Source organism: Salvelinus sp. IW2-2015, linkage group LG8 (assembly GCF_002910315.2).
Source record: "Salvelinus sp. IW2-2015 linkage group LG8, ASM291031v2, whole genome shotgun sequence".
Taxonomy (NCBI): domain Eukaryota; kingdom Metazoa; phylum Chordata; class Actinopteri; order Salmoniformes; family Salmonidae; genus Salvelinus; species Salvelinus sp. IW2-2015.
In genome coordinates this window covers 7,056,534-7,074,380 of record NC_036848.1, presented here as the reverse complement: position 1 = coordinate 7,074,380, position 17,847 = coordinate 7,056,534, and the positions used below count along the sequence as shown (strand labels likewise).

The following is a 17,847-nucleotide window of genomic DNA, read 5'->3' as shown; positions in this document are numbered from 1 at the left end:
TACCAGTCGTAAGTTTGGACACCTACTCATTCAAGGGTTTCTTTATTTTTACTATTTTCTACATTGTAGAATAATAGTGAAGACATCAAAACTATGAAATAACACATGGAATCATGTAGTAACCAACAAAAAAGGTTAAAAAATCCAAATCTATTTTATATTCTTCAAAAGAAGCCACCCTTTGCACACTCTTGGTATTCTCTCAACCAGCTTCATGAGGAATGCTTTTCCAACCATCTTGAAGGAGTTCCCACATGCTGAGCACTTGTTGGCTGCTTTTCCGTCACTGAGGTCCAACTCATCCCAAACCATCTCAATTGGGTTGTGGAGACCAGGTCATCTGATACAGCACTCCCCTTCTTGGTCAAATAGCCCTTACACAGCCTGGAGGTGTTTTGGTTCATTGTCCTGTTGAAAAACAAATTATAGTCCCACTAAGCCCAAACCAGATGGGATGGCGTATCACTGCAGAGTGCTGTGGTAGCCATGCTGGTCAAGTGTGCCTTGAATTCTAAATAAATCACTAACAGTGTCACCAGTAAAGAAACCCCACACCACCTCCTCCATGCATCACTGTGGGAACCACACATGCGGAGATCATACGTTCACCTACTCTGCGTCACAAAGACACGCCAGTTTGAACCAAAAATCTCACATTTGGACTCATCAGACCACAGGAAATAATTCCACCGGTCTAATGTCAATTGCTCATGTTACTTGGCCCAAGCAAGTCTTCTTATTGGTGTCCTTTGGTAGTGGTTTGTTTGCAGCAATTCGATCATGACGGCCTGATTCACACAGTCTCCTCTGAACAGTTGATGTTGAGATGTGTCTGTTACTTTAACTCTGAAGCATTTCTTTGGCCTGCAATTTCTAAGGCTGGTAACTCTAGTGAACTTATCCTCTGCAGCAGAGGTAACTCTGGGTCTTTCTTTCCTGTGGCGGTCCTCATGAGAGCCAGTTTCATCATAGCGCTTGATGGTGTTTGCGATTGCACTTGAAGAAACTTCAAAGTTCTTGAAATGTTCTTCATGTCTTAAATTAATGATGGACTGAAGTTTCTCTTTGCTTATTTGAGCTGTTCTTGCCATAATATGGACTTTTACCAAACAGGGCTATCTTCTGTATACCACCCCTACCTTGTCACAACACAACTGATCGGCTCAAACACATTAAGGAATGAAATTCCACAAATTAACTTTTAACAAGGCACGCCTGTTAATTGAAATGCATTCCAGGTGACTACCTCATGAAGCTGGTTGAGAGAATGCCAAGAGTGTGCAAAGCTGTCATCAAGGCAAAGGGTGGCTACTTTGAAGAATCTCAAATATAAAATATATTTTGATTACTACATGATTCCATATGTGTTATTTCATAGTTTTATGGAATAATGTAGAAAATAGTAAAAAATTAAGAAAAGTGTCCAAACTTTTGACTGATACTGTATATCCACACAAAAACAAACATTTCCCTCCCCACTGACGCCAGGTCAGTTTGTTAAAATGGATACCTCGCTGTTTTGCCTACGGGCCTCTTTGGTACGCAGCTTCTTCTCCAGATCCTGGATCAGGGCGTCCTTGGAGCCCTGGATATCCTCATCCGTGTTGCGGGACCCTGACCTAGGAACAGGAGCCTTCTTCAGGGTGTGCTTGGGAAGGCTGGGGAGGGAACGAGAACGGGATAGCCAGAAGACAACCATTAACACTAAAAACGTAATGCTATTACATACTAGTAATATTACATTTTATTTACTGTTCAAAAATATAGAAACTCACATGTTTGGGGTCCCTCTGTAGCTAGGAGGCAGAGACACACATGGGGGAGGAGGAAAGGGGGGCTGTGGCGTGGAAACTGGTGGGGGGGGTGGAGAGTGGGGCGACTGACTCATAGGCAGGCTCTGTGTAGGGAGAGACAGTCCCTGTCCCATGTGCAGGGAGGCATCAAACCTGTGCTTGGGAAGAGGGCTGGGGGGGTTGAGGGAGTTTGGGGAGAGAGCTGGGGATAGAGGCTGAGGAATAGACATGGGAGCAGGCTTGTAATGTGGGGTGGACTGAGAGGGCAGGACAGAGCAGAGGAAGGCAGCTGGAGAGGACTGGGGCTCAGGTGGGGCTGGGACACCAGCGTAGGCCCTGGGGGTGAGGGTGATAGTGGAGCGCATGGGGGCGCAAGAGGGGGACATGGACTGGGCAGCAGAGGAGGGAGGAGGAGGAGGATCACGAGGGAACACCGTCAGCCGTGAGGATGCAGGTGTGGAAATGGGGAAGCTCAGATTGGAAGAGGAAGGAGAGGCCTTGCTGCTGTTCCCGTTGGGCTGAGGCATAGCCTTGGCGACATTGTAGCTGGGGGCCTGAAAGGCTGGCTGAGACTGGATGAACTGGCGTGGCCGAGCATAGTTGAAGGCACTGGGGGCAAAAAGGCTGGGGGAGAAGGTGGGCAGGTCATCCACACTGCTGCTCATGCTACTGCCTCCAAAGTCTCTTGAGTTCTGGAAGCTGGGCTTGCTGGGAGTGAACAGTTTGGGGGTTGTTTTTTTGGTTCTGCAGGCTTTATGTGACCTCAGACCCTCTGAGCTGTGGATACCCTCTTCACTCACACTGAAGGGCTCCTCTAGGCTTTTACTGCAGCTCTGCAGCTCTGAATCTGGACACCTGAAAGGGAAAACACTTTGGTAACTTAATTTGCATTACTCAAGTTAACTGGACAAGTGGTGACCATAGARGCAACATTCCTTCCTACAACAAAATTGTTACACCAGTACCCACCCATGCACAGCCTTCTTAAAAAGGTGGAAAGTCCATTTTCAGTTGCCCCTTTTTGCATAGTAATAGTTAATCTGTGTGCAATTCCCTTTGTCTTGCCGTACACACGTAAAATAAACATTACTTGAACACAAACAGTGTCCACATGACCTTCAAGAGAAGTGGACACATGTTGCTGTATGTTTCTAATAAAGTGTGAGTGGCTAAATCAGGAGGCTGACATTAGCTGGCAGGTGCTGCTCATCTAACTCCGACACCCGGGCCCATGTGACGAGCATTGTGGGTAAGAGCAGAGCAGGCTACACTGTCGCCAACGATCATCAACAGAATCACGCAGGGTCTAGAAACAACTCAACTTATTTCTACTCAATGCTAAAGGTCATTCAGAAAGAAATGATCAAACCAAGATGATTATCTGTGTTGTAGAATAAGGAGTTGTCACCTCTGCACATGATTTACTCAGTAATCGTTCCAACTCAATAAGGCCCTGCTCTTTAGTGTCAAACCTTAAATTCAGTATACATTCCCTCGATCTCTGACAGATGGAGAGAGCAGCAGCACACCACACAAGCTGATGTCTCTGTCCATTATGTAACGGGCCAGGGTACTTTGGGAACAGTGGAATGGTATGACCTGTGATCCAGAGGAGACACTGGGATAGAGAGAGATGCCATTGGAGTGCTCTGGTCCTCTCCCTGGAATGCAGCCAGTTTTCCTTTTGTGGAACTCTGGCGGGACACTCAAGAGTATTTCACTACACTCGCAATAACATCTGCTAACCATGTGTATGTGACCAATAACATTTGATTTGAATCCGGGCAGGGGTGGCGGCCGACAATCTTTCCATTTTGAGGGAAATCAACAAAAGTAAATAATGAGTGTTTTTGTTGATTCCATAGATGCAAGTCATTATTCAAAGACATATTGTCCTATTAAGCAGAACAGGTAGCGAGCCCAATGGTGAAGAGTGGACTGGTTTTTTACAAGTGGGCATAATTCAAACCTAATCACAGTAGTCTCAAATTGTCTGCTCTCAGAATCTTAGGAAAATGACTTGTCTATACAGTCTATTTTGGGACTTATAGCTTTGTGAACCACATCACTGAGAGAACGTGCATTTTTTTTATAAACCAGGGGGTATTGAAAAGAGTCCGGTCCCTGCCTAGTCAAATAAACAGACATTTGAGAATACTGTAGCTATTAGGCAATTCCACAGTAACAGAATGATGCCCACTCAGATTTCACKTTAAAATGTCAAACAAAAAACAAGGATTGCGAAGTTAAACAAACCATACAACTCTATACACAAGGACTGTTAATGTTAACAATTTCCACTTAAAATGTAATAAAAACCCACTTACTTGAACAGTGTAACATTTGGTAACAGAATGACAATTCCTGCTTTTTCTGTCATCATTCTGTTACCAAACTTTGCATCTGCACTGTTCAAGTAAATGTGATTTTGTAAAATGTGAGCGTCAGCATCCTTCTGTTACCATGGATTTGCTTTATTGTTAAACTACCACAAATACCATGCTCTAAAGACATTTCTTAAAACATTTACTGAACCATCACATTCCTATGAAATCACACAGTCACTACAGAGCAGCACCAACACACAAGCATCCCAATCCTGATATTTTTTCTACTAATTGGTCTTTTGACCAATCACATCAGTTATTTTACATCAGATCTTTTTCAGAGCTGATGCTATAGGTCAAAAGACCAATTAGTGTAAAAAAGACCAGAATTGGGCTGCCTGTGTGAATGCAGCCAAAGTTTCTTGAAGTCTTTGGTATGCAAATGTAAATGATAGTAATCCAAGTCTTGCCTATAGAGAGACCTCACTGACACTACACTTAATAAATTAAACGCTTGTGAAATGCAACACAGCCAAATACCTCCAAAATATACAATTCAACCAACTCCCTGAGTGAATCACTGATATGATATGCAGACATGAACGTCAACACTAACATGGACAGGTCATTTCCATTTACTTACTCAGAACATGACCACACAAGGTTTTATATAGACTACACATTTATATATTGCAATTGATTATAGAAAAACATAAATCAATTACAAACGTGCATAATAAATTGCACCTGTGACAAATGAATCAAACAATGCATTAAGCTTACCTGGATAAATGTTCCTAGATTAAATATCGTATGCTATTTCAACTTCAATAAAGGCTGCACGGCAGAGGAGAGTTAAATGTTTGTGATAAGAGTTGGAGTGCAACAGGTCCGTAGTAACTTGTGTACACCCACATTGGGTATGCAGAATGACGTGCGCGCCGACTCACAGGCGATTTCAGAGCGCGGCTGTAATGCGACCCCTGACCTGCATTTATTTTTATTTACATGTCACAGTCGCCCCCATTCGTTGTGCCTTTCTAGCATACACACAAGCCTTTATAATCTCCTATTTAATAACATGGTATAAACTTAGTTCCTTGTATTATCTAAAATAAAACATGTTTTTTAAGGACAACTAGGCTAAATAATCCCCTCCCTGTTATTATAATCAGATGATAAACCATCTTCAAACCAAACTACCAGCGCTTTAAGTAATACCTCTCTTAATCAAGTCCTAATTAATTAATGAATGTACACAGAGAATTCGATCATACAACTTTTTAAACTGTTGCAGCCTACCAGCAACTTCAAAACAAGGCAATAGCCCACTCTTGTGGCAGTTGAATCAAAATGACATTAGGGAAACACTGTATTTCTCTGAGCTCTGCATCCCTGCTAAAGCAAAGATTACCTATAAGATAATTCCTCAAAATTTGACATTTACATTATTGATAGGTATTTTGATAAAAAAAATACTGTCTCACAGAACAGCATACTGGACATTCATCTTTCAATTTGAGGGTTTTTGCAGGATGTTAGAAGAGTTGAACTCACTGTTCTTCAAGTGGGTGACCAATCTCACAGACTGGGCTCTCGGGCCACTCTGGAGGAGGAATCCCTGCTATGTCATGAAGTAAAGAGGGAAAGTCATAAGGTTCCAGCCTGGTAGACTCTAAGGACTGCTCATCCGTGGGCGTCTCTTTCTCCTTCTGCTCTTCTAGGTCTGGACACAGACGTGGTCACATTGTCAGAATGTATTTCAGGATTGTATGTAGTTTACAGTGGATGAAGAAAGCTGTGCAGAAGCACAACAGTAGTCTCGTGTGTCTGACCAGTTCTGAAGCTAGTCTCTACTCACCTAGGTACACCTCCAGTATGGCGTCGCATGATACTGTTCCCAACTGATTCCCAGCTATACATTTGAACAACCCAGAGTCCTCTGGGAAGGCCTCGGGGATGACAAGGGTCCACAGCTCCTCTGTAGAGGTAGGAGAGGAGGACATACCAGCACCAATGTATCAGGTTTGATTGGTCATCTTATAGTGCTAAACAGGGGTAAATGTGTCCTTCAATAGCCAACAGTGGGCCTTGGGTATGTTTTCCAACTCACCTGGCACTGATGCAGAAGTAGCCTCTGAAAAAGGAGGAGAACGTTAAGAGCATTTCTATTTAGTGTCTGAAAGGTCATTCTTGGTCTGTTTCACACTGTGATCTACTGCTACTTACTCTTTCTGAGGATGTGGAAGTCAGCTGAGTCCACTATCTGCTCGTTCTCACGGTACCACAGAACCTGCAGTGGTGGCGTTCCACCAATACGGCACTCTAGAACCACCAGCTGACCCTTGACCGTGCTGATGTCATGGAGACGCTGGACACAGGCGAGAAGTGGATCAAAGCTAATGGCTGTTGACACCCACATACTATCACCACCAAGCTCCTCCTATCTCAACCAGTCTCCTCACCTCAGCCCTACGCTCATACAGTGGGTACCCAGCTGTTAGTCATTTAATAGACGCTCTTATCCAGACTTACAGTAGTGAGTGCATACTTTTCGGAGCTGTTTAGGGAACAATCGTTAACAAACCTCTGACAGCAATATCAGTTTTTCTCAATTGCTAAAACACTAAAACCCATTGGCTGAACAAAGTTCTCAGTTGCCTGGACTCATTTAGCTAATTATGCAGTCTGTTGTCAATACCTTAAACCATTTCACATGGTAACACAATTTGCAGATCTCACTTAGACTTTTCAGCAAAACTCTAAACACATTCTCAAAACACATTCTGCACTCTAATGCACTGTCATCCATACTGTGAAACACAAGTGGCAACAATAAATACAAATAGAGAACACATGTCATTGATTGAAACACAACCACTAAAAATTGATTTAACCTGTTTCAAATGATGCGACACAACCAATATAAGCCAGTTCAGAGAGCAAACAGGTTGTTGAAGGTGGGAAGGAGAAAGTCTGAGAATGGACTAAAGAAACAATGTGAGAAGAAGAGACGTGTGTGTATGCGAGGTGGGCGAAGAGGAGGAGGGCAAGAAAGAGGAAGAGGAGGAAGACAAAGAGTGGAAATATCTGATGAAATTCGAGCAACAGTTATAGCCATGTTCTTGTCCATGGGCTGACAATGAGGGGAAGCAGGACTTAGAGTGCCCCCAATTTGAGCTGATTTTCTGTGTCCACCATAGTAAGGACATCAGAGAGAAGAACAGGTACAGTATATACTGTTATTTTTGTAATTGCAAATTTCACTGTATTACACTATATGCAGCTGTTTCAATAGACATTTGTAAAGTTAATCACTGTATGTATTGTACTGCATGAATATGTTTTGTAACTGCACAACTACTTTTTGTAGAATTGCAAGGCTGCCACATGCAGGTGGCAGGACAGCTATATTCACTCGGGAGCAGAGGCCGTTATAGTTGGCATGGTCCTTCAAGGTAATGCAATACGACTGAGAAATCCAGGAACGAGTGATACAAGACAACACACAACTTCCAGGGAATCGACAGTGTGAGCATTTCCACAATTGACTGTGTCCTCCATCTTAACAGGATGCGAATGAAACAAGTATACAGAGTACCTTTTGACGCGCAACTCACCAAGGGTGAAAGAACTGCGACTCAGTATGTGCAAGTAAGTGTACATTCGAAATTTACTGTAATCCAGATTGTCTAGGTACTAACACATACTATGTGAATGACATTACTATTCAGTACATACAATGTATGTGAATCAGAAGCCTAATTGTACTCTACATTATAGCACTGTCTCTGTACGACTTACAAAATCCTACATACAGTATATTGTATTTCTACACAGACAATATTTGACTTGGAATCTTGGACAGACCCCATGAGTTCATCTTTGTCGATGAAGCAGGCTTCAATCTACAAGAGAAGGAGAGGCCGAAACATGATTGGACAGCAGGCCATTGTTGAAGTCCATGGTCAACGAGGTGGCAATGTCACAATCTGTGCTGCTATCAGCAACCATGGGGTGTTCTAATCATACCATGTTACACTCGGCCATATAACACCCAGCACCTTCTAAGATTTATTGCCAATCTAAGAGATATTTTATTTGAGCGCAGGTTAAGAGCAGCAGGGTCAAGAGCTAAATGATAATCCCATCCCACCTATGTGATAGTGTGGGACAATGTCGTTTCCACGAGCTGCCTCAGGTAAGGGAATGGTTTAACATAATGGGCAGTTATGAACCTGTACCTCCCTCCATACTCGCCTTTCCTGAATCCGATTGAGGAGTTTTTTCTCTCTTGCAGATGGAAAGTGTATGATAGACAACCCTACACCAGAGTAAATGGCTGCAGCATGGATTAAGCCTGTGGTGATATAGGTGAGGAATCATGTCAGGGCTGGATAGGCACACATGAGGCTTCTTCCCGTTGCCTCAGGAGGGACAATATTGCTTGTGATGTCGACGAAGTGCTCTGGCCTGACCAGCCAAAGACAAGAAAAGCACATTGATCACATGTTTACTCCTTTGATTTTTTTCCTTTTAGTATTGTATACTGTAGTACAGTGCATTGTAGGCTGTATACTGTACAATGGACAAATTGTATGGCCCTGAACATTGTGCTTTCCATTTATTAACAGTACTGACTGCTCAATAGATTTTGACTGGTTGCAGGTTCATATCAACAAAGAACAAGAATTACAGTATCACAGAGACAAAGGACAAGTTTGTGAGATGCAGGGTACAGTACTGTAAAAATAGGGGTACAAGGAGGAGGAAAAACAAAATTGCAAAGAGCAAAGCAGAGTAGTAATTTCTGATCAATTTTGAGCATGTTTTCGTTCATCAAAAGACAATGATGAAAAAATATGAATATTCTTTTAGATTAAAAATGTACTTCTCCCTGAGAATTGTATGTTTTGAACAATGTGTTTTCTATTTTTCGGTGTATTGTTTACTGACTGCTTGAGAGTGTATATCATTTTGATCACTTTGTTTATGATTTGAGAGCAGTGTTTGATTTTGAACACAGGTAAAACTGTTTTGAGGCGAATGTTTCATCTTGTGAGAGGAGTCAGAGGTTATGTAAATAGTGCTTGAAGATGAGGTTTTGTGTTGAATGTTTTCAGGAAATGGAGCAAGGTTTCAGAGATKGTGTTTTAGCAATTGAGAAAAACTGTAAGACAATGGTCTTTGTCATCTTTTGACTGAAAAGCTATGTCATATTCAGATAACTGCCTAGGACGTCATCAGGAACTAGAGTAGGTGTAAATCCATTTGAAACATCAAGGATCAGGCCACTGGACACACTGATATAAGGAGGAAGGATCCTTCATGAAATGTATATAGTGCCAACCCAACTTAAACCTTCAGTTCCATATTCAGTCACCAGATGGGGGTAAAGATGTATCCTGTATTTTTTTTTACCTCGACAAAAGTTGGGGCGACGCCACCACCTTCTGAATACTGTCTGGGGTAGGATGGACTCTGTGTCTAGAAACAAGATGGAACAACAATCAGTAGATACCAAAATACAAAGTAGCACTGTCAATATGCTGTCTGTGGGTACATGACATCATCAATATTGATCAGGAGCAGTTGAAGCTGTTGAGTGTGTATATCGTGTGTGTGTTATAGAGGTGTGACGAGCTTGGTGAGTATGTGGAGTGTGTGTGTGTGTGTCAGGTACCCTCTGGGGGCTGATGCAGAGGGGCTGCACCAGGCTGGAGTGTCTCTGCTGCTGGATCACAGTGGAGGAAGAGGATGAGGATGAGGAGATTGCTTTGGAGGAGCTGGAGATGGTCAGGGACATGGTGCTGGTCTTCTTCTGAATGCTGCACAGACACAGACACACACACACACAGACCCCAAGACGGTGTGCAATCACACAGTTGTCCCCATGTCATTCCAATGTCTCAATATCTTACGGAAAATGATGTACTGGTTTTCATTGAAAATGTTTCATTCTAGTCATTCATGTCCTTTCAACCTACTGTGCCATGTTTCAGGCCTTTCCAGGGGGAGTGTCACTGTGTCCAATAGCTGCTGATTTCTATACAGAGGGRASGGAGAATGAGCATGAGCTGCAGATGCTTATACCTGTTACACACCCATATCATTATTTCATTGTATACACCATAGGTCTTAAAGCTAACACCATTCAATCTTTCGCCAGACCAACTAAAGATGTACACTTCTCTACACTATGTGTGTGGTAAGTAGCCTAGTGGCTAGGAGTGTTGGGCCAGTAACCAAAAACGCTGCTGGTTTGAATCCCTGAGTTGACTAGATTTTAAAAATCTGTCGATGTGCCCTTGAGTAAGGCACTTAACCCCAATTGCCCCAGGGTCGCTCTCAATAATGGCTAATCCCATGCCGTGACCCCACTCTCTGAGGGTTTCTCAGGAGGAGCTGTGCAAAAAAGCCATTGCCATTACACACAAAAATATAAACGCAAGATGTAAAGTGCTGGTTTCATGAACTGAAATAAAAGATCTCCGAAATGTTCCCTGCTGACTGCAGGAATGTCCACCAGAGCTGTTCCCAAAGAATTGACATAAGTTGTTTTAGAGAATTTGGCAGTACCAGCCTCACAACCGCAGAACACACCAGCCCAGGACCTCCACATCCAGCTTCTTCACCTGYGGGATCTTCAGATGGCGAGRGGGGGGGTACTTCTGTTTCTAATAAAACCCTTTTGTGGGGATAGACTCATTTTGATTGGCTGGGCCTGGCTCCCAAATGGGTGGATTTATGCCCTCTCTGGCCAACCCATGGCTGCGTCCCTACCCAGTAATGTGTAATACATAGATTAGGGCCTAATGAATATATTTCAATTGACTGATTTCCTTTTATGAACTGTAACTCAGCAAAATCTTTGAAATTGTTGCATGTTGCATTTATATTTTTGTTCAGTATAAAAACACCCCCTATGTGACCGTACAAATGAAACATCCAAGGACACTGCACCTTGAGGTCCTGTCTTAATGTGACACCAAGTTTAACTGCCTGTGTGTGTGTTGTGTCAAAAGCCAACGACTGAGTGATCATCATGGTGTGTAAATGTTACATAATAATCTATCCATCTGAAGGATCATGTTGTTTGACTCAGAAAGGCACTGTTCATCTCCTTTAATCTCCCACAATCACCRTGCTGATGGATACTGGCATGAACCTCTGTCTATTTATACAGAAAGGGGATCCCATTGGCCCACAGAGGGAGCTCAGCTTGGGGCCAAGACTCTACAACAATGTAAATCATGTGCTGTTGACTGAACCAACTCAGAAATATGGTACTGCAGGTTATTCCTGTGGAATACAGACACAATCCATGCAATAGTTTATTCTGGTCTTCATCAGAATAAGTTCCAAAGACAGAAAACCATTCTATTTGATGGGATTTCATATAACTGTATCTATCTGGAGATGCATCAGTGTTTGCCAGGAGATGCGTCAGTGTCTGCCAGGAGATGCATCAGTGTCTGCCAGGAGATGCGTCAGTGTTGGCCAGCATCTCAAACTCCCCTGCCCACACAATACAACAGCATTAGGGGAAGGTTCAACACTCCATCAGAGTAGCAACATGACACTCCTAAATGCTTCACATGAAAACAACAACACATCACACTGCTAAGAGGAGGACAGGATCACACAAAAAACACTAAACACACACTTCTTCTTCTTCCTGGCCAAGCACTGAGACATTTACTGATTGTACCAGATCAAATTTGACCAGGACAAGCAGATAGGCTAACAAGAAAAGCATCCACCATGTCACAGAGTTGGGAGGAAAATGGACATGTGTATGAGGTAACCCCAACACTCCAGAGAGATGGGGTTGTTAGTGTGAGTGGCACATGACCCTTAAAGCAGAGGCTCCATTTAACGACAGACAGACTGGATCTCATGATAGGATTGTCTTCAGGAGGGAAACCCGTCCGGTCGTCAGGGAGATACCTTCTTCTGAACACCCAGTCAGGTGATCTGATGATTCATCACTTCAACATATTAGATATGTGACATCTAACAAGTGGGCTTGTTTCAGACATGTAAACCTTTCCATATGACACTGCTTTCACCCAGACCAGAATGGTGCATGGTATTCACAGTGTGCCCTGCATGAGATCCGGTGACTGGGCCTCCACCACCTATCAATGCCCTGGACCTGGAGGACTGGAAGACTGGAGGGATTTAGCTACTAGCTAGAAAGGAGCATCAGGACGAGAGGAAACCTGAGCTAAGTCACAGTCTAAATTTGTTTAGCCTTCTGTGAGTTGGATTTAGAAACACATGGCGTAAGATAAATCTTCCCTCCTCCTGGTCTGGAATGTCCACTGGAGACAAAGTGCTGTCCCAAATCCATAGTGGGCTTATTTCGCATATTCACACTAGTCGTCCCTTCGCTTGCTCCCCTCGCATTGTCCTCTTATTAAACAAAGGATCTAAAGACATTCCATCTCCTCTGTCCGGCAGTCGTCGTCATAAGAAACAACAATCCCATATTTTTGAGAGGCAAAGGAGGGAACATGAATGTAGAGGCCTTTTCCTCTACACATTACCAGGAGAGGCAGGGCATTGGACAGCTTTGGAGTGTTTAGAGGCATCACGTAAACAAGTACTGTCTCAATAGACATGCATGCCCTCTGAAACTACAGGTACATGAAATGGCCTTCTCTTTGCTAAGGTCTTATTTAAGCTTTATACAGTACCATTAACATTCAGCCACTTTCTCATCACATATAGAACATTGTGAAGGTCTAACACAGCATGTTCCTTGAATGTAGCATTCCTTTAGTTTGCTTTATCTGTCTTCAACAGTCGTCTGCCTCCTCTAGGAGCTTTCTGATTGTACTGCAGCTGGATCTTTAATACAGACTCATATCAATGTCCAGTCATGGAGTACATTCCATCCCAACCATCACAACACAACTCAGTAATGATACCACAGGCAGCTACTGTCCAGCAGGAGCTCATGTACCAGGAAGGATGCTGGAACCCTGTTCCGGTAGTTATTTAGAGGAATTTCCTGACAAAATGTCAAAAACATAAAACAATTAGAGAGTGTAATTTCCCCAAATTTGAAACCCTTATTCAAGGTTTTCAAAGACCTCTCTGATGAGAATAGGCTACCCGTCCTGTTGGGGGAGGACGCAGAGAGCTGTGGGTTGGCAGCGCACTACATTGCTGACTGCCAAAAGATGAGGGACAGTGTCTGACAGACCAACCAACTTGCACAATGTTGTTATATGTATATAAATTATTGTTATATGTATATATAGTATTGTTATATGTATGGTTATTTTGACCTTTGATTATTGTTGTTAATGTTGTCCCGTTGACCAACTGCTATAGCTGATATTGTCCTTTGTGCCTCACTTGGTAGAGCATGGCACTTGCAATGCCAGGGTTGTGGGTTAGATTCCCATGGAGGACAAGTATGAAAATGTATGCACTCACGACTTAAGTTGCTCTGGATATGAGTGTCTGCTAAACAATTGTGGACTATAATTGAATATTTGTTGACTGTGTTCTAATCATCAAGCCATTACACAAGTCAATAGGTCTTGGAATTGTCTACACAGGGACTGATTTAGAGTGAGAACCACAGGATCCCTGGGGGACAATCAGAGCTTTCAGTTTGCAAAGTGCATTGCAGAAGCATGTTTGGCCTGGCCAAATGTCCCTTCCATCACCCACACCACCACCCTGGAATGCCAACCCACTGGGCACAAACTGGTTTTGTCAATGTATTGTGATGTGGAAAATACATTGGATTTGAAGAAAGTCACTGTTSTTTTCAGGGTGAAATGTCAATGTCATCATGGTAACCAAATTTCTAACCTTGTATAAAATATTTTGAATTTGTACCTTGAAAGCAACGTCAGATCTTCAACATAATTTCCACTATCAGAAAAAAATGTCTGGGCAACACCTCCTACTGGAGAATTGATCTATCTACAGTATACCTTTGGTCTCCCATCCAGGCTTGTAACCAAGCCCAGCCCTGCTTAGCTATAATAGTTGTTACTGACTATTATTAATTGTGAGAATTGTTAGAATTTTTGCAGAGAAATCTCAACTAAATCACTGCTGCTATGAAAGTCATTAGAAATGGAAGGTTTAACAGAGCAAATGAAATGGAACCAAACTTTAACAGTCAAATATCATCAATGAGGCTATTTAGGACTATATAGCATTTGTAAAGTCATCAACAGCTATTGYTTCAATTCACCCCAGRATTCAACAAAAAATAGACAACATTTGTGGACTCTAATAAAGGCCCAGGGGTTCAAGCTCTGGTTGATTTCAAATTGAATGATATTTAGTGATATGGRATTGTGTTTGGTTGTCAACACAAGCAAATATCAACATTTGAAGATGTATCTTCTGCTTGGATAGTTCCATCTGTGCCACTGACATAGTCTGGCTTTAATTCCAGTTTGTCTCTGGCTGGGCAACTCAATGACATTCAGAGACTGTTGTCTTGGCTGTGTACTTAGGGTCGCTGTCCTGTTGGAAGGTGAACCTTTGGCCCAGTCTGAAGTCTTGAGCGCTCTGGATCAGGTTTTCATCAAGGATCTCTCTGTACTTTCCTCCGTTCATCTTTTGCTCAATCCTGACTAGTCGACCCAGTCCCTGCTGCTGAAAAACATCCCCACAGCACCATCACCATGCTTTACAGTAGGAATGGTGGCAGGTTTCCTCCAGACATGACACTTGGCATTCAGGCCAAAGAGATTCATCTTGGTTTTATCAGACCAGAGAATCTTGTTTCTCATGGTCTGAGAGTCCTTTAGGTGCCTTTTATCAAACTCTAAGCGGGCTGTCATGTGCCTTTTACTGAGGAGTGGCTTCCGTCTGGCCACTCTACCATAAAGGCATAATTTTTGGAGTGCTGCAGCGATGTTTGTCCTTCTGGAAGGTTCTACCATCTCCCCAGAGGAACTCTGGAGATCTGTCAGAGTGACCATCGGGTTCTTGATTACCTCCCTGACCAAGGCCCTTCTCCCCTGATTGCTCAGTTTGACCGGGCGGCCAGCTCTAGGAAGAGTCTTCGTGGTTCCAAACTTCTTCCATTTAAGAGTGATGGAGGCTTAACTGCAGACAATTTTTGGTGCCCTTACCCAGATCTGTGCCTCGACACAATCCTGTCTTGGAGCTCTACGGACAATTCCTTCGACCTCATAGATTGGTTTTTGCTCTGACATGCACTGTCAACTGTGGGACCTTATATAGACAGGTGTGTGTCTTTCCAAATCATGTCCAATTAATTGAATTTACCACAGGTGGACTCCAATCAAGTTGTAGAAACATCTCAAGGATGATTCATGGAAACAGGATGCACCTGAGCTAAACTTCGAGCCTCATAGCAAAGGGTCTGAATACTTATGTAAATAAGTAATTTAACTTTTTTTTTTTTTTAAATGTGCAAAAAAGTCAATAAACCTGTTTTTTTTGCTTTTTCATTATGGGGTATTGTGTGTTGATTGATGAGGATTTAATTTTTTTAATCAATTGTAGAATAAAGCTGTAACGTAACAATACCTTCCAAATGCACTGTAGATCATGTGTCATTATCACTGAAAGCAAGTCTAAGAAGCAGTAGATCTGTTCTATGTGACCTATTTCTATGCCTCCCATTCTTAAGGTTTGTTTTTTGGATCTTCTACTTTTGGTTTTGTTATGGAAAATATATTTCACAGCGGTTTAGATGGTACAATGATTCTCTACACTATACTAGCTTATTTTGTCACTTAAACTGAAATTAGGCAAACTATTAGAATGGTAGCAAACAGGAAATGGTAGAGCGATTTCTGTATAGTGCAACTTCAACTTAGAGTTTTCGTTAAGATCGAGACGTGAATCCAACATATCAATTACTAATTTGTAGACAAACTGGAATTAAAGCCAGACTAAGGCCTAGATTTAATCAGATCAAGCAGATGTTTTGGTGGAGTCGGAGGTGGAACTGTGTTGGAGCCATCAAATCGGTGAGCAGCTGCTCTTGCAATCATTGTCATGAAGCCAGACCCGCCCCGTTCAGAGTGGGAAAATGTCGGCTATATAAAAAATATATATATAATAATAATTATGCTCAAATTGAAAAATCCTTAAACTAAATAATGATAATTTCTATCAGCTTAATTGAGGTGTAGATTACATCTCACATTCCAGTGTTAAACTTGTGAACAAGGCTGCATGGGATTTCTGTGACTCTCTGCAGCCAATGTCTGATTTAGGTATAATGCCAACACTCACTTTTGGATTTGACAGCTCTAACGCAGTTTCACCCCTGACTCTGCCAAAACAACCGCTTTGTGGATGTTGGCTAAAGTGGATCTGATTTAATAGAGCCCTAAATCAGTGGTACAGATGGAACTATCCAAGCAGAAGATAAATGTCCTTCAAATGTTGATATTCGTTGACTACCAAACACAATTCAAAATCATTTTTGAAACACAATAAAAAACCTAATGACTTGTCGACAAGTTAATAAATCATATGTCGGATTCACATCTCCAACTCAACCAAAAATAAAAGTTAAAGAAGAGGATTAAGTCAGTGGCTCAGATGGAACTATCCAAGCAGTAGATCTCCTTTAAATGTTGATATTTGGTTGCAATGTCAACCAAACACAATATATTAATTTTGTAGCAGCCTACAGTAAATAGCTTAAAGTTAAGGCTAACATTCAACCTTAAAATGAGTAACACATCCATGGCCACATTTTGAGGTTACTTTAACTATAAATATCTTCTTACTGTATGTAATCATAGAAAGCGTGCATGTTAAAGATAGCATGCAAAGGTCACAGGTCTGTGGAGATCGTCAAAATTGCTGGAATAATCTGTGCAGAATCTCAAAGGGCATTGATCACTTGCACCATGTACTTTTAATGTAATCTCAACTGCAGTCCAGGTAATTTGGTTCTGCTATTAGATGAAGTACAGTGATAACAAAATCTGTTGTATAAATAAACAAAATATCTGACATTGTATTCCCATTTGAATTGTGCTTTTAATTGGTTGAAAGCGCAGTGATAGACATTTTGGTGACAACTAAACCAAAAATCTGACATTGTTTTTCCATTGGAATTTGGTTGTGCGTTTCGATGTTGAAAGCATAGATTACACAATGGAAATTCAACACATTTTTGGCTGCCTTTTTGAGTTACAAAATATAGATTGTATTCTCATTGATCAACATCTCAACCAAATATTACCCAATTATCCATGTTGAAATGACGTGATGCGCCCAGTGGGAAGCTGCCTCACCCGCTGCACACTATATAATTGACACACGTTTCCAGTTCCACAGTTAAATCCCAGTGAACGCAACAGATTATTCACGACACAACTTTGTGATTTGCTGCCATGTTGTACTGTTTGATCACTAAGACAAGCTGTCAAGTCATTCAAAGTTGACATGACTACTAGGTTAAGATTTCCATTTGATGTTGGTTAGAGACAGATAGCTTCACAGCTTTATGTATAGTCAACAGGTGAACACAAACCAGAGCATATTTTGAGTAAAGATCCCGTGACACAAGCTGTACTAACATCTGACCCCTTGACCACACAACTAATGGTTCCTCTGGGGGAAATAAAAAGTCCCACACCATGCAGAGAGACCTTACCAGTGAACCACTTTGTAGCTACTAGTCCAATGGGTGATGACTGTACCGTGTGAGACAGGCAGAAACAGACAGACGGACGGACCGCGCTCTCTGCTCC

The 17,847-nt window shown here is 42.2% G+C and overlaps 1 protein-coding gene across 1 annotated transcript in view; it reads right to left on the bottom strand.

Annotated features, from left to right (window-relative positions):
• The window catches only part of LOC111967333 (myotilin-like), a 23,610-nt gene extending 5,763 nt beyond the window's left edge, over positions 1–17,847 (bottom strand). The window contains exons 1-10 of the mRNA XM_070444712.1: positions 17,751–17,847; positions 10,108–10,166; positions 9,804–9,948; positions 9,542–9,607; positions 6,350–6,491; positions 6,234–6,257; positions 5,982–6,101; positions 5,678–5,846; positions 1,776–2,648; positions 1,511–1,658 (exon numbers count right to left, since the gene is read on the bottom strand). Coding sequence (XP_070300813.1) covers positions 1,511–1,658; positions 1,776–2,648; positions 5,678–5,846; positions 5,982–6,101; positions 6,234–6,257; positions 6,350–6,491; positions 9,542–9,607; positions 9,804–9,948; positions 10,108–10,115 — 1,695 coding nt within the window. The 5' untranslated portion in view covers positions 10,116–10,166; positions 17,751–17,847. The remainder of the gene's footprint in view (positions 1–1,510; positions 1,659–1,775; positions 2,649–5,677; positions 5,847–5,981; positions 6,102–6,233; positions 6,258–6,349; positions 6,492–9,541; positions 9,608–9,803; positions 9,949–10,107; positions 10,167–17,750) is intronic.